Source organism: Octopus bimaculoides, chromosome 7 (genome assembly GCF_046866305.1).
Source record: "Octopus bimaculoides isolate indiv1 chromosome 7, ASM4686630v1, whole genome shotgun sequence".
NCBI classification, from domain to species: Eukaryota; Metazoa; Mollusca; class Cephalopoda; order Octopoda; family Octopodidae; genus Octopus; species Octopus bimaculoides.
Window position 1 is genome coordinate 37,026,249 of NC_142934.1, and position 23,394 is coordinate 37,049,642.

The 23,394-nt window shown below is 38.3% G+C and overlaps 1 protein-coding gene across 4 annotated transcripts in view; it reads left to right on the forward strand.

Annotated features, from left to right (window-relative positions):
- The first annotated feature begins 1,202 nt into the window (after positions 1-1,202).
- The window catches only part of LOC106869668 (putative 3',5'-cyclic phosphodiesterase pde-5), a 362,634-nt gene continuing 340,442 nt past the window's right edge, over positions 1,203-23,394 (forward strand). For 2 of the 4 annotated variants that reach the window (XM_052969509.2, XM_052969510.2), the window contains exons 1-2: positions 1,203-2,386; positions 13,228-13,248. In XM_052969509.2, the coding sequence (XP_052825469.1) occupies positions 2,230-2,386; positions 13,228-13,248 (178 nt within the window). In that variant the 5' untranslated portion in view covers positions 1,203-2,229. The remainder of the gene's footprint in view (positions 2,387-13,227; positions 13,249-23,394) is intronic. The other 2 variants (XM_089355202.1, XM_089355204.1) reach the window with 2 other exon arrangements.

Sequence of the window (23,394 nt, forward strand, 5' to 3'; positions counted from 1 at the left end):
AAGCTGGAACACTTTTTATTATGAGTCTGCTTGATCAAGACTGATCTGGGACTATATAACTACAGTTATATAGTGTCTCTGAGGGGCTTTTACATAATCCTTTGACAACTACCAAATTTTAAAGAAAGAAATGAAGGACACATTGAACAGTGTAGTCTCATAGCAGGAAAAGGATGAGATGGTCATAGCTTGAATATCTGCTTGATTACAGCTTACTTGCAACTAAACAACAACAACCACACCTCTCCCGATGTGTTAGTATTATTAAAGCTTTAGTCCACGCTATTTATGTTAAAATCGATGTGAAATAGAACATTAATGGAGTGGGGATACTAATGCTGTTGCTGTTATATTTTTCTGTTGCTTTTTATGTTGATTGTGTCTCCACAGAATTGGTGGGTTGATCTGAGATTTGGATACCATCAATGGTCTGATATCCTTATCTTTGTTAGGGCCTTTCTTGATGGATGAGTTTATTTGGTTATACAGGAAAAGTATGATTTGCATTAATGCTGAGATTGAAAGGGTTATATAAAATTTTGTAAACTTATAAACTGCTATTAAAATATAAAAGGAGTTTTCTGGCATGCATAATGATTATTGGTACAAAATAACTAAATGGCTATCCTTATTTACTCATTAACAAGATAAACCCATTAAAAGAACATCCCACTGTTTGAAGAAACCCAAAATGGCAGTCAGTGGAATATAACCAATCCATCTAATTCTTAGACAGTACACAACACTCAAAACATATGCACGCACACATAAATATGTTGTGTGTGTGTGTGTGTGTGTGTGTGTGTGTGTGCATGTGCGTGCGTGTGTGTGTGAGTGTGTGTGAGTGAGTGTATGTGAATAATCCAGACAACCTTAACATACACCTCAGACAGAATCAAGGGGACAAGAACAATCCATTGAATTTACAAATACATAACAGGAGCACACAGACACTCACATGCACTCATACACACACATTTCTCCTAAGTTTCTAAATAGCTAATTACTCACTTATCCAATATGTGATTAACTGTGCCTCTCTCTCTCTCTCTCTCTCTCTCTCTCTCTCTCTCTCTCTCTCTCTCTTCTCTCTCTCTCTCTCTCTCTCTCTCTCTCTCTCTCTCTCTCTCTCTCTCTCTCTCTCTCACTCACCATTTCACTCTCACTCTTGTCATGTGTATCACATTATATTAAACCAAGTTGTCATTTACAACCAACCTTTGCTGCTAACACATTATTCACAACTTCTTCCCTGCTGACTGATTGCTTTTCTCTTCATTAACATGGTTAAAATAACATTTACAGTCGTGGACATCTAAGCTTAGACATACACTGGACATCAATCTCATTTTTCTCTCTGTCACTGTCTGTCTCTCATTCTCTCTCTCTCTCTCTGTCACTATCTGCCTGCCTGTCTGTTTCACACACACACACACACACACACACACAGACACATACATATGTATACAAACATACATACACATGCTCTCAGTCAACCTTTTTCTTCTCTTTCTCTCTCCCTTCTCTTTCTTCCATGCATACACACACACACATACACGCATGCACACATATTGGTATATGTGTATATAGATATATAAAGCTAGAGACAGATAAACAGTGTATAGCCAGATAAAAAAGTTATAAGCAAGAGACACATGCGGTTTCATAGACACAAATACAGTTTTCAATCATCATATATATTGATAAATCAAAGCTCAGTTGTTGTTTACACTTGGCAGAGATGACTGAGAAAAGATAAAAGAAATTAAAAGAAATACCAAATATTAAAATCAACAAAAATAATTGAATGTTAAAAAGAAGAAATAAGAATTTAGAATGAAATTCTTTTCTGAAAAAACAAACAAACCAAAACCAAAAAACTCCCATCCCTCTCCCTTTCAAGAAAAAAAATGAAGACATAATAGATACACACATATAGACACACATATATATGTACACACACTCACACACACGTATCTCAAAGTTTGTGTTTCATATATGATACCTGATATATGATATTGAGGTATATCATACAGTATATCATATATATTATACCACACACACACATGCATGTGCACATGCTGACACCCCTATACATTATATGTGTATATGAAAACCTTTTAACAAACACAGCAAGTAAAAGACACGATATGATCAATAAATAAAACAGTAAAAACAAAGGAAACGAAATATAAAAAAAAAACACGAAACAATTTTCAAACAATAATAATGTCATTTCAGAATCACCAATTTAAAAATAGTAAATTACCCCCTCTACATTCCTTTCCTTCACCATCTTTGAAATCAGCTTGTTTGGCTCCATTTTCCACAAAATCTCCAGCAGAATCTCATCAACCTGAAGTGGGTATAAAAATGGTTGTCAGAGGTAAGATACATTCTTCTTTGATTCTTTTACTAAACATAGCATTCTTGTATGTAGATAGTTAAAGGCAAAATTAGATCTAGGTGGGATTTGATTTGAGATCATCATCATCATCATCATCATCATCGTTTAAGATTCATTTTTCATGTTGGCATTGGATTAGACAAAGCTGGAGAGTTGCACCAGGCTCCAGTTTGATTTGGTTCGGTTTCTACACTGAATGCCTTTCCTAATGTCAACCACTACTATGAGCACAGAGTGTACAGGGTGCCTTTTACATGTCACCAGCACAGGCGCTTCTTATGTGTCACCAGCATCGGTGCCTTTTATGAGTCACGGCACTGACCACAGCTACAGTTTCATTAACTTAAGCACAGCAAATTGCCAAAAGTCTTGACCATTGCCCCTGTGATATCAGCACTTCTTTTTGCAGCTGTCCTTATCCATACCAGTGCAGTATTCTGTCTTGCACACTACATCTGATGCCTCTTATACCCAGTTTTTCTCTCAAGACACACTCTGTTGTATATGCACACTGACACTGCACATCGAGCAGAGCATAGAGACATATTCAAATACTTCAAGAGATAAAAAAAAAGAGGGGCAAAACATTTCTGTGTTTGCTGCTGTGATTACATTTGCTTTATTGTGTTTATAGTGTGGTTTTCATTTAGCCCTAGCTCAGCCCCACATAGCCAACCTTTAATTAAATACTATCCTTTTGAACAAAAGTTTCCCATGTGACTCATTGACCTGTATTACTGAGATCAGTTGTTTCCATGTGAAAAAATGTATTGCAATATTATCCAAAGGTAAAAGTTTACCTTCCATTTACATCACACAAGGCAGACTTGCAGATAAACAACAGCCCTGGAATTTTTTGAAGTTAATAAAAACAAGAAAGGAAAACTTCTTGACTTTTGCAGCTCCTCCTCCCTATCTCCATCACCACTAACAGAGAAGATTGTGACTGTTTAGTCTCAAATCAACCATAATTGAGTAGACCCTTTTCTTTGATAGGCCTCACAGCCTGGTGAGAAGAAGGGATGAAGTTAGCCTCATATTGGACACTTGGTCTTAAGGTACCCAAAGTGATGGATCAAGCCTACAGTTTAAGACCTATAATCAAAAGTATTCATCATCATCATCATCATCATCATCGTTTAACGTCTGCTTTCCATGCTAGCATGGGTTAGATGATTTGACTGAGGACTGGTGAAACCAGATGGCTACACCGGGCCCAGATCTGATTTGGCAGAGTTTCTACAGCTGGATGCCCTTCCTAACGCCAACCACTCCGAGAGTGTAGTGGGTGCTTTTACATGCCACCGGCACGAAGGCCAGTCAGGCGGTACTGGCAACGGCCACACTCAAAATGGTGTATTTTATGTGACACCCGCACAAGAGCCAGTCCAGGGGCACTGGCAACGATCTCACTCGAAAGTCCTTACACATGCCACGGGCACAAGTGCCAGAAAGGCAATGCTGGGCACAGGTGCCATCACAATTTCACTTTCGCTTGCCCCAGTAGGTCTTCGCAAGCTGAGTTTCGTGTCCAATGAAGGAGACGACATTGGCATGGTTGCCAGTCGTCGAACTTAGTTCGATTTCGATTTCACTTGCCTCAACAGGTCTTCGCAAGCGGAGTTTAGTGTCCAATGAAGGAAAGGTACACATAAGTGGGCTGGCTACACCCCTGACAGAGGCCTTGGATTTAGATCTCACTTGGCTTGCCGGGTCTTCTCACGCACAGCATATTTCCAAAGGTCTCGGTCAGAAGTCATCACCTCGATGAGGTCTAATGTTCGAAGGTCTTGCCTCACCACCTCATCCCAGGTCTTCCTGGGCCTACCTCTTCCACAGGTTCCCTCAACTGCTAGGGTGTGGCACTTTTTCATGCAGCTATCCTCATCCATTCTCGCTACATGTCCATACCAGCGCAATCGTCTCTCTTGCACACCACAACTGATGCTTCTTATGTTCAACTTTTCTCTCAAGATACTTACACTCTGTTGGGTATGCACATTGACATTACTCATCCATCGGAGCATACTGGCTTCATTCCTTGCGAGCTTACACATGTCCTCAGCAGTCACGGCCCATGTTTCACTGCCATGTAGCATGGCTGTTCGTATACATGCGTCATACAGTCTGCCTTTTACTCTGAGTGAGAGTCCCTTTGTCGCCAGCAGAGGTAAGAGCTCTCTGAACTTTGCCCAGGCTATTCTTATTCTAGCAGCTACACTTTCAGCGCACCCACCCCTACTACAAACTTGGTCACCCAGATAGCGGAAGCTATCAACTACGTCTAGTTTTTCTCCTTGGAATGAGACAGAAGTTGTTTCCTGTTTATTTACAGTGTTTATTGCACCTGAACATCTGCCACATACAAAAACTTACTTCCTAGTTAACCTGCCTTTGATATTGCTGCACTTCTTATGTGTCCATAGCTTGCACTGGGTACATCTTATAGAGTTACTACCTACACCTTTTCTACATATTGAGGAGGGCCATCTACCTGAAGTGGTTTGTGTTTTATCTACCTTCCTACTTATTAGGATTTTGGTTTTTGCTAGGTTGACTCTAAGGCCCTTCGATTCTAGTCCTTGCTTCCACACCTGAAACGTCTCTTCTAGTTCTGATAGTGAGTCCGCAATTAGTGCAAGGTCATCAGCATAGAGGAGCTCCCAGGGGCATCCTGTCTTGAATTCTTGTGTTATTGCCTGGAGGACTATGATAAATAGGAGGGGGAGGAGGACAGAACCTTGGTGGACCCCTACTTCTACCTGGAATTCATCACTGTACTCATTTCCAACCCTCACCTTACTGACAGCATCCCTGTACATGGCTTGCACCGCTCTCACTAACCATTCTTCTATCCCTAGTTTCCTCATTGACCACCAGATAAGGGATTGGGGGACCCTGTCAAAGGCTTTCTCCATGTCAATGAAAGCCAGGTACAGAGGTTTATCTTTGGCTAGGTATTTCTCCTGCAGCTGTCTTACCAGAAATATAGCATCAGTGGTGCTTTTCCCTGGCACAAACCCAAACTGCATCTCATCTAAACTGATTCGCTCCCTAATTAGTTGGGCTATGACCCTCTCCTTGACTTTCATTACCTGATCTAACAGCTTGATACCTCTGTAATTATTTGTATCTAAAGCGTCACCTTTACCTTTGTAGCAGTTGACTATGGTGCTGCTACACCAGTCATTGGGTATGACTTCTTTGTGTATCACCTGGTTCGCAATACGGGTGACTAGGCTATAGTCGACACTGCCAGATATTTTGAGCATCTCTGCAATGATTCCTGATGGGCCGGGGGCTTCCCCTGTCTTCATACTCTTAATTGCTTTATCTACCAAGGAACTGTCAACTCAGATAGCTGGTCCCACTGTTGGGTTGACATACAGCAGACTCTCTTTCTCCCATTCATTCTCTTTATTGAGCAACCTTTCATAGTGGCATCTCTAAACCTCTTTCTTTGCAGCCTCATTTAGTGCAAGCGTACCATCATCCATGTGAACACATTTCTCTCCTACGATATCACTATTCTCTCTCCTACACTGTCTTGCAACACGAAATACCTCGAGTCTTTGGTCCTCACGGCGTAGAACATTGGCAAATTTTATCTTATCTGCTTCCCCTCTGGCTAAATAAACCTGTCGCCTAGCTTCCCTTGTGGCAGTTTGATACAATTCCCTGCTACCACCGTTCTTCTAATCCTTCCAAGCCTGTTTCTTTTGTCTAATAGCCCTGTCTACCTCCTTGTTCCACCACCACGTTACTTTGGGTCGAGAGGGGACTTTACCCCAGCCACAGATCTGGTCGGTGGCACTCAGCAGGTTGTCCCGCAGAAATCTCCAATTGTCTTCCACGTTGTATGATGCTATATCCCCTTCTATTTCGTCAAGTAGTAATAATATAGTTTAATAATACCATTTTTTTAAAGAGTATCTAGGACTACATTATTTAACGAGTTCTTCCTTTTCTTTTAAAGATAGGGTGTGATTGTAAATGTGATTTGGTTGTTCTTTCTAGCTGTTCAAATGATCACAAAGGTACTCCTTTGTTTTTGATCAGTGAGACCAGTGTGGTTTAGCTTGAGTATACATAGGTCAGTGTCCAGAGAAAAAAAATGTGTAGTGGGGTAAGATCTGGAAGAGGAATGGAGGATGAGCAGAAATGTTTAGAATGTGTGATGCTATAAGAAGGATGAGAAGGGAGATGTGGAAGACAACTAGGCCAAAGTAAAGCAGGCAAGGGTTTAGAAGTCCAATTTGTGTGTGTGTGTGTGAGAGAGAAAGGAGGGGGGAGAGGGAGAGAGAGAGAGAAACAGCAATCTTTGTCATCAAGTGTAAAGCCTTTCTTTGGATTTGGTCTGAGATGTTTATGGGTGGGTCTTATTTCAGCTTTGTAGTGGGTCAACAAGTCAGGTTGCTCACAAGTTTGGTATATCCTATTGTTTGAATGGGTCATTGTTAACATAACTGGCCTGCCCCACCAGGCTTGCCTGGTGAGTATGGTTGCTAAAAAACCAGTCAACATAGGGTTGACAATTATCTAGCAATTGCATGAAGACTAAGAAATTCCAGGTTAAAGTCTAGTGTGCTGTAAGACCACTGGGAGTGAGGCACCATTTACTTTTTGTTCAATCATGTCCCTAGGACACTACTGTGTACTGGGAGGACAGTCTGGGTTTGATAGCCTTGGAAGGAAACCTGACTAGGAGAAGGATAACTGTAAGAATAAAACTTCAAGTATCTGTGAAGAGGAGAAGGCTAAAGGAATCAGTTCCAACTGTAATTGGTTCCAGAAAAGAACTCATTCATTCCATAGAGAGTATAAAGTAAAATGAATGTGATGTGCCTGAAGCCCTCAAACCTTCAGTCATGAAGGCAGCAATATTAATCAATAATTCATTCATCCAGGTCAAAAATGTATCAGAGTAGTTATTGACCTGAAAGAGGAATCTTAGTTTTGTGATGTAAGGTTGTCATGAGAAGTCATCTGAAATTGCGAAGCCAGGCATTTGTAGCAAGTCTATTGGTTATAGTTGTGTGTTGTCTAAAGGTAGAGAGAATGTCAGATACAGTACTATTTCTCTATTATCGCTGGGTGTTAATTTTAACACCTGAGGGCACAAATATGAGGAGAGACCTTCCAATGGCTGTCACAGCCATCTAACCATAACTGACTGTAGATTTTTATGTTGATTTATGAGTCTACCCTCGACAGAGCCAGATACACTCCAAAGTCAGACATTCTAGTGGCTTACTGTCTGTTCGATGTCAAATTTCTTTTCATCAGTGAACACCATGAGCAGCGTGTCTTCAGCAATCTCACACAGGATAAAACAACTTCTCTCTAGTCTCATGGTCTTAGAAACTTGCATGAGCTCATGACAGCAGATCATCTTCTAGGGGCGGGCCCTGAGATCCACCTTCTGTACTTGATACATTGATGCTCAGCTTATTTTTGTTGTGGATCCTAGTTTTCTGACAGAACAATGAGGATTTTGTTGTACCTTTACTTTCATATTTTTGATAAGCTGAGGGATCTACACACTTCTTTTTCCATCACATCCAGATCGATCAGTGGTTAGTCTCTTGAGACTGGTTAGTCTCTTGAAATTTCTTGACAATTTCCCAGACTGTTGTTCAGTTGATTTTAAGCTTTTTTGCTATAGCTGTACATTTCAAAAGAAACTGTCCTTTTAAGAATCTAAAATGTTTTGAATGTGGGAAAATTCGACACAAGAATTCACATTGTTGGGTGAAACAAAAAAGGTCGAACAAAAAAATTCATGAAAAAAAGTTTTATCAACACAAATGCAAAGTGAGTCAGAAAAAAGAAGATTTGTCTCTATAAAAATAAATAATGTGAATATGACATTCCAATAATTAATGAGGATACATGGAAAAAAATAGGAAGGCCTACATTGAAAAAGAACTGCAAAAATGGTGAGAGGCATCTCAGAAAACAATTACGATTTTTGGGCGAAATGATTAGCGAGGTAACATTTCGTGGGAAAACTTTGAAGGCTAAAGATTTTGTATCAAAAAATACGATGAACCTTTTAAGGCACAGGCTGAATAGAATTGTTTAATCTATGGAACCTCACCATAAATATTTTCTGCAATAATGTAAACGGTTATTTCACCAGTTCAAACAAGGTGTCAGAAGATTTAAAAAAGAAATTGAGAGAGATTTTTCCTGATGTTTCTTCGGAAGAATTAGATAGATGCATCATGACAAAAGTCAAATTTCAAGTAAAAGAAAATGCCATACCAGTGTTTAAACTGAAGTGAGCTGTACCTTTTGTGGCATTGAATCAAGTCAGTGAGGAGTTAAATAGGCTAGAAAAGCTGGGAGTTATAGAAAAAGTTGATTATTCAGAATGGGCAGCACCAACTGTTTATGTAACAAAAAACAATAACAAAATACGAGTATGTGTGGACTTTTCAACAGGTTTGTAGGTATGTTTAAGGACATACAATCATCCATCCACTACCAAGCCTAGAAAAAATTTTTGCGAAACTCAATTGAGGAAAATTTTTCTCAAAACTGGACTTGTCAGAAGTGTATTTATAGTAACAAATTGAGAAAGAATGTTCAAAATTATTAATAAACATTCATAAAGGTTTATATAAATTTAATCGACTTCCTTTCGGGACAAAAGTGGCACCTAGTATTTTCCAACAGGTGATATACACGATGCTTGCAGATACAGATTTCGCTATAGCATATTTGGATGAAATATTCATAAAAAGTGTGTCTAGAGGCCAGCATGAGGAACATATTAAAATGGTTTTTGAGAAGATAAAGGAGTAAGGATTCAAACTTAGCGAAGAAAAATGTGAATTTTTCATGCCAGAAATAAAATATCTTGGGCAAGTTATCAATAAAAATGATCACAGGCCAGATCCTTCAAGATCAACGGCAATAAAAAATATGCCTACTCAAAAAAATATTATAACATTACAAGCGTTTTTAGGGCTTGCAAACTATTTCCAAACATACATGCATGAGCTAAGAGCACCTCTAAACAACCTGTTGAAAAAAGGCATAAAATGGTATTGGTCAGACTGGGGTCAAAAAGCGTTCGAAGAAATTTTAAAAAGTTTTAACATCGGGACTGTCATTATCACACTTTGATCCAAATTTTAAAATAATAGTAACATTAGATGCTAGTGAAAGTGGTATAGGAATGGTAATTTTACACACATCAAAATGGTAGTGTAAAACCTATCGCTCATGTTTCACGTTCATTGTTGGCAGCTAAAAAAACTCCAACCAAATTGAGAAAGGGGCACAAATTCATACATGGAAGGAAATTCAGTCTGCGAACAAATCACTGCCCATTGTTATCAATGTACAGATCGAAAAAGGGTGTCCCCACATATACAGCCAACCAATTGCAGCGCTGGGGGACAATCCTACTAAATTATGATTTTAAGATGGAATTTCTACCATCGAAAAAATTAGGACATGTGGATGGGCTGTCAAGATCGATTCCTAAATACAATGAACCATTAGAGGATACAGTAATAGTGGCATTAAAAGCTGAAATCAAAAAGAATAAATATATATACTCTGCAACGTAGTACATGAACTATCTGTCACTTTAGAAGAAAGAAAAATTAAAGCAGAGAAGGATGTGTTCATAATAAAAATGGAAAAAATAATGAAGTTTGAAACAAATACAAAAAATCATGTAACCAAGCGTTGGTATTTGATATGTGACGACATATTTATATACGCTCAGAGGGTTGCAATCCCTGTTTCTTTGCAAAACCGTATGTTAAAAGAAATGGTATTTGATATGTGACGACATATTTATGTACGCTCAGAGGGTTGCAATCCGTGTTTCTTTGCAAAACCGTATGTTAAAAGAAATGGTATTTGATATGTGACGACATATTTATGTACGCTCAGAGGGTTGCAATCCCTGTTTCTTTGCAAAACCGTATGTTAAAAGAATTCCACATGGGACACCCAGGAATTGCGAGAATGAAAGCATTAATGAGAAGCTATGTTTACTGGCTGAATATGGATCAGGATATTGAAAAATTGGTGAAAGCCTGCAGGGGTTGTGCCCTGGCAGCAAAAGCACCGCCTGTAAAAATTCAACCTTGGCCCAACACTTGGTTAAGATTACACATAGACTTCGCTGGACTGTTAAATGGAGAGTATTATCTAATAGATGTGGATAATTACACAAAATGGCCAGAAATATGTAAATGTGGGAAGGCAGCTTCCAAAGTAACGATGGAATTTCTGGACGAACTTTTTGTGCAATATGGCATCCCAGACACTATTGTGTCTGATAATGAAACACAGTTCACATCAAAGGAATTTAAAAACTTTTGCAAAATGCATGCAATGGAGCATATTACTACTCCGCCATTCCATCCGAGATTAGCAGAACGTTTCGTAGAGCGCTGCAAAAATTTAGAAATAAGCTACTAGCTGATACTGCATTGATTCAATTCTTAAGCATCTACAGAATAACACCTAACCCCAACACCACATCAAGTATGTTGCAGGCTGAAGTAATGTTCGCTTGGAAAGTCAGGTCAGTATTTGACAAATTACTACCGGAAAGAAAAGATAAAATGGAGACAAACACCGAAAATAAGATGAAATATTTCAAAATCGGTGACAAGGTATTTTTTTAAATATACAGAAATGGAAAAGAAAGTTGGGAAGAATGTATAATAAGTAAACATTTAGAAAAAATAACATACATGGTAAAAGGTCACAAGAGACACCTAAACCAACTGAAAAATAGTTTACAAAAAAAAGAATAAGGCATGAAGAGCCAATGGAATTTCTTTATGACATTTTTGACGTCCCAATATCTCAAGGAATAATTGAATCAACGAGTACTGCAACTAGGAAAAGAAAGCAAACGAAACTTTTGCAAGTAGACCCGAAACGAAAAAAATATTCCAATTTCTATCTGGGGAATTTAAAAAAATGTGGGGGAAAGGTGGAAATAAAGATAATACATAAAAGAAAAATATTAACTTCCAACGAAAGTCAAACTCAAAAAGGGGAGATGTTGTGGTGAAATCCTGACACCCTGTGGGATAACAAGTCAACTGTCCTAAACTGTATAAAGGTGCATGCGCACTGTCAATGAGAGACAGTGTGGTGTGTGCAGGCGCTTCGTGAAGACAGTGGTAGAAGTTGTTGAGAAGAGATATTGATTGTTATATGTTGTTTCTGATTTATACTTGTATTGTTATAACCTTGTTGTAATTCCATGTTATAAAGTGGCATATACAGTGGGTTCGAAGAAGGATATAACAGTGTTGATGAGACACAAAAAGAATACACTTTAGGTTGCTCTTAGAACTATCTAGAAATAGTCAGTTGAACTGTACGAGGGGATTCCTAATTCCTGGAGAAGACTGTAAACAAAGTGTTTCTCTTCTGGAAAAAAAAAAAAGGGTGGGAACACAAGAACCTAGTCTCATTTTTGAAAATAAGAAACTTCTGCAGTTTGGCCAAGTGAGTATTTTTTTTTTTTTGCAACCTGGATGCTGGAACTTCAGCTGTGGTCTTAGAGAGTGCCAAATTATGCACTTATTCATTCAATTCTGTTTGGGTAAACTGTTGAGGATGGTCTTGGAATTCTGAAGTAATTTCTTGATCTTCATTATCATCCTCGTACTTGTGTTTGCTAGCTTTGTCTTAGGAAGAGGTAAACCCAAAGAAAACTGGAATCAGGAGTGTCTCAAAGTGCATAACAGGTCTAATTATTGAAGGAATATTGGAATAAGATATTCTATACTTATTTTTTTTGCTGATGTCTTTTGTGTTGACTATACAAAAATAACAGTCACTTGCTCTCACCAAACCATAGGAACTTCAAACAGCAGGTCCTTACATTTTCCTTTTGTCCAGCCATGGAGCATTTCCTCACAGTTATGACACACAACATGAGGGGTCCCATTTTTTTTCTTGGTTGCCTAGGGGAATTCCAAAATAGGTTTTATGAGCCTGTCTCACAAACAATGATATACTGTGCTTTTGATAAATATGTGTGAAAGAGCCACAGACATAGCCATCAAGATTATTCACACAACTATGTCTACTTGAAGAAGCCATAGTCAGATCCGTAAAAGCACAATTGTCAATTCTTTGTAAGTAGGATATATGTATCTCAATATGTCAAATTTAACTATAAATATATAAAAAGTTAATCTTCAAATTGCTAGAATATTAGAGCATGGAGAGTAAAACCGATTACAAATTTGAAATTAGCACCAAAAAAATCTCACGTGACAGAGAATTTTAAAAAAATTGTTGTTCAGTGTTTTTAAAGGGTATACTCACTCCACCAGGCTGTTGGATAGTTGTTAACTCAATTGAATTCATTCTTGTTTAGATAGGTTCTATTTTAGGTGTCCAACAAAAACCACCCTCCTTATCAAGTGGGCTTTGTAAGATTGTTGGCTTTGTTACCCACAGCTTGACCATGCAACAGGTTGTACATAGTTACATGTTACCAAAAGCACTAAAAGTGGCCCCACACACACACACACGTGCGCGCTTAAATAAGTACCAGTTATACACTGGGGTCGATATAATCGACTTAATCCCTTTGTCTGTCCTTGTTTGTCCTCTCTATGTTTAGCCCCCTGTGGGCAATAAAGAAATAAGTATAATTATAGGTTTTAAAATACATATATAGTCTAGTCTAATGCAAAATCTTATTATATAGTTAGACTATATACATGTTTCAAAACCTATAATTATATATAATTATAAATGATTTTTTTTTTTTGTTTTTTTTTTTGTTTAATGTGTCTATTTCTTTTCCTCTAACTCAGGACGAAGTCCGTTGCAGACAGGTAAGTCCTGTTTTCTTCTTCTTGAAATATGACAATTATTATTAAAATTGAATCTAAAAAAAAAAAGTTTGATTATTTTTGTTGGGTTTCCATAGGCCTAAAGTTACACATTTTGAAGGAAGCCCATTAGATTCACTTTTTGAACTTGGCACAAGCACAGGCGAGGTGAGTAGTGCTTTTTATGTGGCACAAGCACAGGCGTGGTCAGTTTTGGCAAGGTTTTTACAGCTGGATACCCTTGCAAATACCAACCACTTTACAGTGTGGACTGGGTGCTTTTAAGTGGCACCTGCAAAATATTAAAAAATTAAAAAATTAAAAAATCTTCCAAGAGGGGAGGAGGCATTGGAGGAGGTGATGATGAAAAAGTTATAGTGAGACAGATACAGGTGTCTTGCTATAGAGGAAGTACAAGGTTATCTGGCCAGAGAGAGAGAGAGAAAGATCTAGAATGAAGACAGAAACAGGTGTGCTACCGCAAAGAAAATACACGGTTGCCCAACCTAAGGGAAGTGCAGGAGAAGGGGAGAGAGAGAGTGAGAGACTGCAGGATGGAGATGGTGGTAAAATACTGGGAATACTCACAAGGAACGGTGATCAGAATATAAATGAGATGGCAAGTGCAGGGCATACCTTTGAGGTTCAAATGCCATAAGTGGTAGGATATTGCAAAAGGAGTGTGATTAAAGAGTGCAAGTAAGTGGCAAAAGACCTGGGTTGGAGGGGCTACCAGATAGCAATGATACAGAGGAACAAAGGTATGAGGACAGGATTGGGGAGTGAGAGCTAGGCATAGTGAATGAAAGAGGAAATGTGAGAAAGAGAAGAGATGTAGATTGGTTTGTTGGGGTAGGAAGAGTTTTCTTGTTAGGTATGGATAGAACACCCAGGTCAGGGTCTAGCAGATGGCAATAATAGAGTGAGTGAGACAGGGCATGTGGATAGAACACACAGGTTGGGGGCAAGTGGAATGCAATGATACAGTGGCACAGGGCCAACAGGACAGGATTGGTGAGTGGGAGGTAATCATAGTACATCAAGTAGAAATGTGAGGAAGAGAAGGGATGTAGAGACTTAATTTGGTTTGTTGCAGTAGAGTGTGTGAGAAGTTTTTTTGTTAAATGTGGAATTTCAAGTATCAAGTTACATAAACATGAAGCTTTATATAACTAGATACATTACACTTCATGTAATGTATCTAGGACAACTTAGTCTCATGGATCTCAAACTCTTCAAGATCATTTTAACATTTGAATTGGGCAAATTTAATTAAATATTTTACTAAGGTGCATCTAGCTGTTTAGAGAACTAATCCTTTCCTCCACTTGGTACAGCATTGTTCAGTGTCTGTGTTTCTGTGTGTCTCCTTCTCTTCCTTTACAGCAATGAATTATACCTGTCTATAACACCTGTTTTCAATTAAACTGATCAATAAAAATTAAGAGTATTGACCTAAGAGATGGCTCAATGAGCTTCTTACATGTGTATACATATATATGTGTGTGTTACTGATAATACAACTAATTCTTGTCTGAAAATTACTTGGATCCTTTGCATTTTTCACAACATGAAAGTGAAAGCAAAGCTAAAAAGTAAAAGCTAAAGAGTAAAGAAAATAGGTACCCCATTCAAATTTTGGAGAGGAGCATGACCTCATGAATAACTTTTATATTTGGAGATCAATGAAGCAGTTTACAAAAGTTGATCAGTAAGACAATATATTTATGTGTGTTGTGTGTGTGTGTGTGTGTGTGTGTGTGTGTGTGTGTGTGTGTGTGTGTGTGCGTGCGTGCGTGCGTGTGTGTGTCCATATATATAAGATCTGAACCAATTTACTTGAAAACTTGCACACTAGTTTTTTCAGCAATGTTACAGCAAAAAATTACTCAACAAATCTACTTCATTTCTTTATTACAACCTTAAGTTTACCAGGCACTGCTTTACCAGCAGCTTGCAAGACTTTTAGTGGTATTTTTTCCCATTCACACTGCAGAGGCCTCTTCAAAGCCGCTACTGAATGATGAGATTTAGCATAAGAATTAGTCTTCAAGATGGACCAAATGCTATAGTCCATTGTGTTGAGGACTGGGCTTGAGGGATGCCATTTCTCCTTGGAAAAGAAATTTGGGACATTGTTGTTAAGCCATCTCTGAGTCCTGTTGGTAGTGTTGGCAGGTGCCCCATCCTGCTGGAAGAGAAAGGGGCCACAGTTGAACAATGTTTTGTTCAAATGTTTTACTACAACCTTGACTTTGACTCCTTCAGGAACAAAAACAAGAAGATTTTTTTTTCCTGTTGAAGACACTCCAGCAAAAAGCATCATAGATAAGGGTTTCTGAGTGTGGTGGATATTTCTGGCATCCTCTGGATATGACTGAGCATTTCCCACAAGAACCCTGTCATTTTGGCTGTTGTGAGCTTCTTCAACAGTGAACAACTTCTTGTCTGTTAAGAGCACATTTTCCACACTGTGAATATCAAGCTGCTCAAGTTGTGCACAACTTCTTGTGAGTCTCTTTCCTTTTGAAGCAGTTGTTAGGCTGTGAACTTTTCAGTGTTTCAATGAAGCAAATCCCAAGTTGCTTTTGACAGCTCACCTCAAAGATTCTCTTGAAGTTCCCAGCAGCCATCTTTCTCATGGAGCACCTTAGATTTCTGTGAATTCTGGAACTGATGATTTTCTGGAGCCTCGAAGTCCTGACTAACCTGGGATGTCTTGTTCTTGCTCAATCTTGAACTCCTCTAGCATACTTGAATCGATCGATGATTCAATAAATGAACATATGCTTCACTTTTGGCCAATTGAGAAGATTCAAAATTTCTGATGGCAACTTGCCAGCTTGATGTAGCTCAACTACAGCAGATCGTTCATGTTCCATCATAATTTTAGACAAAACTATACCTCTTAGCTTAAATATGTGTTCAGAACCTGAAAGAAGACAAAAAAATCTTTAAAACAATTTAAAATAATGATAAAATTGCCACTTTTTTTTATATTAAACTAAATACTTTAAAAAATGTAACAGAACATTTGGGTAACCTTTGGATATATATATGGTCACTTTTGGATATATATACACACATATATATACACACATATGTGTGTGTGTGTGTGAAGGCACATGGCTCAGTCATTAGAGCATCAAGCTTACGATCGTGAGGTTGTGAGTTTGAATCCCGGACCGGACTACGTGTTGTGTTCTTGATCAAGACACTTTATTTCACGTTGCTCTAGCTGTAGAAATGAGTTGCGATGTCACAGGTGCCAAGTTGTATTGGCCTTTGCCTTTCCCTTGGATAACACTGGTGGCATGAAGAGGGGAGGCTAGTATGCATGGGCAATTACTGGTCTTCCATAAATAACCGGATTTGTGCCTGGGAGGGTAACTTTCTAGGTGCAATCCCATGGTCAGTCATGACTGAAGGGGGTCTCAGCAAATATATATATTGGGAAAAGTTCAGGGAGCTCTTACCTCTGCTGGCAACAAAGGGACTCTCAGTCAGAGTAAAAGACAGACTGTATGACACATGTGTACGAACAGCCATGCTACATGGCAGTGAAACATGGGCTGTGACTGCTGAGGACATGCGTAAGCTCGCAAGGAATGAAGCCAGTATGCTCCGCTGGATGTGTAATGTCAGTGTGCATACCCAACAGAGTGTAAGTATCTTGAGAGAAAAGCTGAACATAAGAAGCATCAGTTGTGGTGTGTAAGAGAGGCGATTGCGCTGGTATGGACATGTGGTGAGAATGGATGAGGATAGCTGCGTGAAAAAGTGCCACACCGTAACAGTTGAGGGAACCCGTGGAAGAGGTAGACCCAGGAAGACCTGGGCTGAGGTGGTGAGGTAAGACCTTCGAACATTGGGCCTCACCGAGGCGATGACTTCTGACCGAGACCTTTGGAAATGTGCTGTGCGTGAGGAGACCCGGCAAGCCAAGTGAGACCTAAATCCAAGGCCTCTGCCAGGGGTGTAGCCAGCCCACTTATGCGTACCTTTCCTACATTGGACACTAAACTCCGCTTGTGAAGACTTGTTGAGGCAAGTGAAATTGAACTAAATTCGACGACTGGCACCCGTGCCAACGTTGTCTCCTTCATTGGACACGAAACTCAGCTTGCGAAGACTTATTGGAGCAAGCAAATAGCGAAATCGGGATAGCACCTGTGCCCAGCGTCGCCTTTCTGGCATTTGTGCCCGTGACATGTGTAAGGATTTTTGAGCGAGATCGTTGCCAGTGCCCCTGGACTGGCTCTTGTGTGGGTGGCACATAAAATACACCATTTTGAGCGTGGCCGTTGCCAGTACCGCCTGACTGGCCTTCGTAGGATTTTTGAGGGAGACCGTTGCCAGTGCCCCTGGACTGGCTCTTGTGCGGGTGGCACATAAAATACACCATTTTGAGCGTGGCCATTGCCAGTACCGCCTGACTGGCCTTCATGCGGGTGACACGTAAAAGCACCCACTACGCTCTCTGAGTGGTTGGTGTTAGGAAGGGCATCCAGCTGTAGAAATTCTGCCAAATCAGATTGGAAGCTGGTGTTGCCATCCGGTTTCACCAGTCCTCAGTCAAATCGTCCAACCCATGCTAGCATGGAAAGCGGACGTTAAACGATGATGATGATGATATATATATATGGTAACTTTTGGGTATATATATGCGTGCAAATAGCATGAGAGTGAGCAGGACTACAGAAGTTATCTTGGTGCACTTTTTGGCAAATGAAAGCTGACTTCTTACATTTTCTTCTAATATTGGTATACTGTATACTATCATTAACAGCAAAATTTTGAAAGGGGTGGGGCTCAAGCAATATCATTAACTTGCAAACATGTAAAATATGTACATTATTTACATTTGATGGATATTTGTCCTCATCTTGTTTGCTGCTAACACAAGGTTTCGGCTGATGTACCCTCCAGACTTCATCAGGTGTCTTGGGGAAATTTAAAACCTGAGCTCTCATTCCTAAGGTATTTTTTGATGTTATTATTATTATTATTATTATTATTCAGGTCACTGCTTGGAATCAAACTCGGAATCTTGGGGTTAGTAGCCCGCACTCTTAACCACTATGCCATATGCCCGTGGACAATTATGGAGTGAATTATAGGGCTTATAAATCTTAACTCCAAGATTCCAAGTTCGATTCCAGGCAGTAACCTGAATAATTATAATAGAGGTAATTCGAATGTGGAATCTAAAAACAGAAACAATTCTTATTATAGTGGGTGCATTAGGTATGATAAAAAAATATTCAGACAAATACATAACAAAAACACCAGGACTTACAAATATATATAACATTCAGAAAATAGCACTACTGGGCACTGCACACACCCTACGCAAAACGCTTTCAATACAGTAACCATAAGAGCATCACCACAAACCACAGAACATACCCAAGGCACACAGAGCTGCACTCGGTAGTGAAGTGAAAGCACATTATAAAAATAAAACTACTGAATAATAATAATAATAATGATAATAATAATAATAATAATAATAATAATAATAATGGCTCACAAAAGGGAAAACCATCTTAATCCCCAAATCCACGGAAACGGAGAAACCACAAAACTATAGACCTATAACCTGTCTCCCTACGATCTACAAAGCCTTTACTGCAATAATATCGCAGAGATTGAGTAAACACCTGGAAAATAACAACCTGTTTCCAGAAGAGCAGAAGGGATGCTGCAAGGGCTCATACGGCTGTAAAGATCAATTATTGATCAATAAAGCCATAACTGAAGACAGCCGCAGAAAGAAGAAAGGCCTCCGTATGGCCTGGGTGGACTACCAAAAGGCTTTTGACAGTGTTCCCCACACGTGGATTCTGGAAACACTAGCCATAAACAAGGTGGCACCAATTATCATAAAATACATAGAGCACTCAATGAACAAATGGCAGACAGTGCTACAGCTCCAAACAAAAGAGGGACTCGTGAAAACGAAAGCCATCCCCATTAGAAGAGGAATATTCCAGGGAGACACGCTCTCTCCACTCCTGTTCTGCCTGGCACTCACACCTTTAACAGAATTGCTAAATAGAACTGGATGCGGTTACAAATGCTATGGAAAAACAGTCAGCCACCTTCTATATATGGATGACCTAAAATTATATGCAAAAAACGACAAAGAGCTAGAAACACTACTACAGACAGTACACGGCTTTACCAAGGAAATAGAAATGAAATTCGGATTAGAAAAATGTGCCAAAGCAACCCTGAAAAGAGGAAAATTAGTTAAAAGTAGCAATATAACACTAGATAAAGCCAATGAAATAAGAGAACTAGACGAAAGCCAACCATATAAGTATTTAGGAGTCAATGAACTAGATAGGATACAACATACACAAATGAAAGAAAAAATAAAGAAAGAGTACTATAGACGAGTTAGATCAATACTAAAAACAGAGCTCAATGCTAAAAACAAGATAATGGGTATCAACACTTTAGCTGTCCCAGTTATAAGCTACAGCTACAACATCCTTAACTGGACACTAAACGAACTATGTAAAATAGACAGGAAAACAAGAAAAATAATGACAGGATATAGGATGCACCACCCAAAATCTGACATAGAAAGGCTATATATACAACGCACAGAAGGTGGCAGGGGTCTTATACAGCTAGAAAACTATTATAAAATAACCACTATAGGACTGCAAAAATACCTACTCCAGAAGCAAGGGAAACTAATACAAATAGCCACAAAACACGAGCAAAACAAAAAACTGTTTTCAGTATTTAAAGAAGCTGACAAATACAAACAAGAAATCAATCTACCTAACAAATACGAAGAAGAAGAAGAAGAAACAACAAAAGCTATAAAACAAATGAAATCCAAACTAAAACTAGAACAGCAACGGACCATGATAAAACGATGGCAAGAAAAGCCCCTACATGGTAAATACTGGGCTAAACTAAATGCGAAAGAAATAGACAGAGAAAAATCCCAGCAATGGCTGAGAAGCTCAGGACTCAAAGCAGAGACTGAAGGATTTTTAATTGCTGCACAAGACCAAAGCCTCCCCACCAGAAATTACCAAAAACACATAATGAAAAGAAATATAACAAGTAACTGTAGAATATGTGGAGATCGACAAGAAACAATAAATCATATTATCTCTGGCTGCCCAGTCCTGGCTAAGAAGGAATATATCCACAGACACGACAGAGCTGGGACCTATATACACTGGAAGCTATGCCAACATTATGGAATAACAACAGAAAAAAGATGGTATAAACACACGCCAGAAAAGGTCACAGAAAACGAGAAAGCAACCATACTCTGGGATATGCCAATACACACAGATAGAGAAATTAAGGCAAATAGACCAGATATAGTTGTCAAAGATCATGAAGAAAAAAAATGCTTTCTAATTGATGTATCAATACCAGCAGATGACAACGCTTCTCTAAAAGAAATGGAAAAACTTTCAAAATACAAAGACCTGGAAATAGAGATAACTCGAATGTGGAATCTAAAAACAGAAACAATTCCTATCATAGTAGGTGCCTTAGGTATAATAAAAAAATATTCAGACAAATACATAACAAAAATACCAGGACTTACAAATATATATAACATACAGAAAATTGCACTACTGGGTACTGCACACATCCTACGCAAAACACTTTCAATACAGTAAACATAAGAGCACCACAGCAAACCACAGCACATACCCAAGGCGCACAGAGCTGCGCTCGGTAGTGAAGTGAAAGCACGTTATAAAAATAAAACTACTGAATAATAATAATAATAATAATAATAATAATAATAATAATAATAATAATAATAATAATAATAACATTTAAAAATACCTTAGGAATGAGAACCCAGGTCCGACATTTCCCCAAGACACCTGATGAAGGCTGGAGGCTATATCAGCCAAAACCTTGTGTTAACAACAAACAAGATGAGGACAAATATCCGTCAAATGTAAATAATGTACATAATTCCTCATCTCGTAAATGTAGAACTGTATGTGTTATTGGAACAGTTATATGTATAACTTTATAGACGTCATACAAAAGTTTCTTGTTGGCATACAATTTCATTAACTAAATGAGCCAGCAATAAGGAAAAAAGTAAAGAATAGTGTGAAGAAGATAAGATGAGGTAATCTAAGGGTTCTTCACAATGCAAATAATAGGCAAGTACAATGAGGTTTCATAAAAGTGCTCATATATCAGGAGCCATAGTGAAATAAATAATAACAATTGGACCACATGGCATAATATACTTTAAGAAAATAGATTTTCAATGTCATATTGATTGCACTATGGACAGGCAATATAGAAATATAGAACATATCCCTGTGAATATGGTGACTTTAAAGTGGCATGCAAAGTACAAGGAAAGTGATGAAAGTGTTGTGTTGAGCATTTATATCTAGGTCAACAAGAATATACCTAGCTGGTATTGACCTCATACAGAAAAACAGCAGAGCAGTGATTTGTGAATTGCAATAGAAATAGAAAATGTATTGCTGAAAATTTATAACACAGAAGCCCAATATGATGTACCATGTAAGACTCCTCTGTTATCCTTCGGTTCTTTTAGAAGTGTTCACTTTCAAACATTCCGATCAAATCACTGGTTCTCTCCTTGTCCATGTTTTTCCTGCTAACATTGACCTGCAAAGGTCATAAGCACAATACCTGCTACCCACTCTTATGATTTTGACTTATATTTTTTTTTAAATGGTACATGAAAGATCTAGGTTGAAAGCAAAATGAAAGTCACCTTGTAAATTGAGACAGAGATGGGAATGGTAAAGATGGATTGAAGCAACTTTGATTTGATAATTTGTTGCAATGGACAGTAGACAGATATAGAGAGTAATTGCAGAAAGACCGAGAGAATGATGTGCTTTGTTATAAGTCTAGATACTTAAATATTGCTTGATGACAACAATATTGCTTGATGCCACTGGAAGGAATATTACTGTGTGGAAGTGAACAAACCATACTAAAAGTGTATTGCTTCAAAACTTATTACTATATGATTGTAGTCAGGTTACATAACAATAAACTGACCCAGTACAATGGTGCATAGGTACAATAAACTAAGAAAAAAAAATCACTGCTCAATGATGAAAGGTCAGTACAAATGATGTTGGCTGTGATAGCTAAACAAACTCAAGAATTGTAAAATTAACATTTGCTTAATTCTTCTAAAATAAATTTCTATTTCATTGAGACAGTTGACAGTGGAACTTTATCTTCCAACTGTATTAATTGTAGTTAGAGGATAAAAGGAGGCTTGGAATAAATTATTAGACTAAATTGTTGTAGAAGCAAAATTGAAAATACAATTATCCTTGGAACTCTTACACTACTACTGCCACCAGCAATAATAATGAGAGGGGTAGAAGCTGATACTCATTAGAGAAGGGATGTAATGGAATATATAAATCTCCAAAACTTGATTGGTTATTATTTTATTGAATTCAGAAAGATGATTGGTAAGAAACTTTGACAGGATTGTGTATTGAGAACACAAAGTCCTCTATGTGGTCACTGTAACTACTAAAAATAGCACTTAAATTAATCCTTACTGTCTTTGAAAGTATGAATACATTGGATAATATGGTCCTTCATGCACAGTTCCTGAAACAGATGAGATAGTCATGGCTGGAATCTCTTTGATTATAGGTTTGCTCCATCAGGGTTGATGTAGCGGGTGATATAGAGTTAAGCAACAGCTACAACAAGAGCATGAGCTAACAAGGGTACCTCAATGTTGTTGGTCAGTTTACTAAAGTTTCTCAAACAATATCCTACCCTCTTAGAAAATGACACATTGAACTGTAGATTCCTAGATACACATAATAAATTCCTAGATACAGTAGATTCCTAGATACAACCGTCCAACCCATGCCAGCTGTGAAAGCAGACATTAAACAACGATGATCTGATGATGACATATGGATAGGATAGTCATTGTGGAATGCTTAATCAGGGCTGATCTGGGTTTAAATAACAACAGTTGTTACTGTTGTATCTACTTTCCGCTGTTCCACCAAGCTTACATGACCACCACATCTTTTCTATTTTCAAAATTATATCATCTAATGTGCCATTCCATTTTTAAGATTGTAGAGTGTGATTTGAGAAGAATGAAAGGAAAAA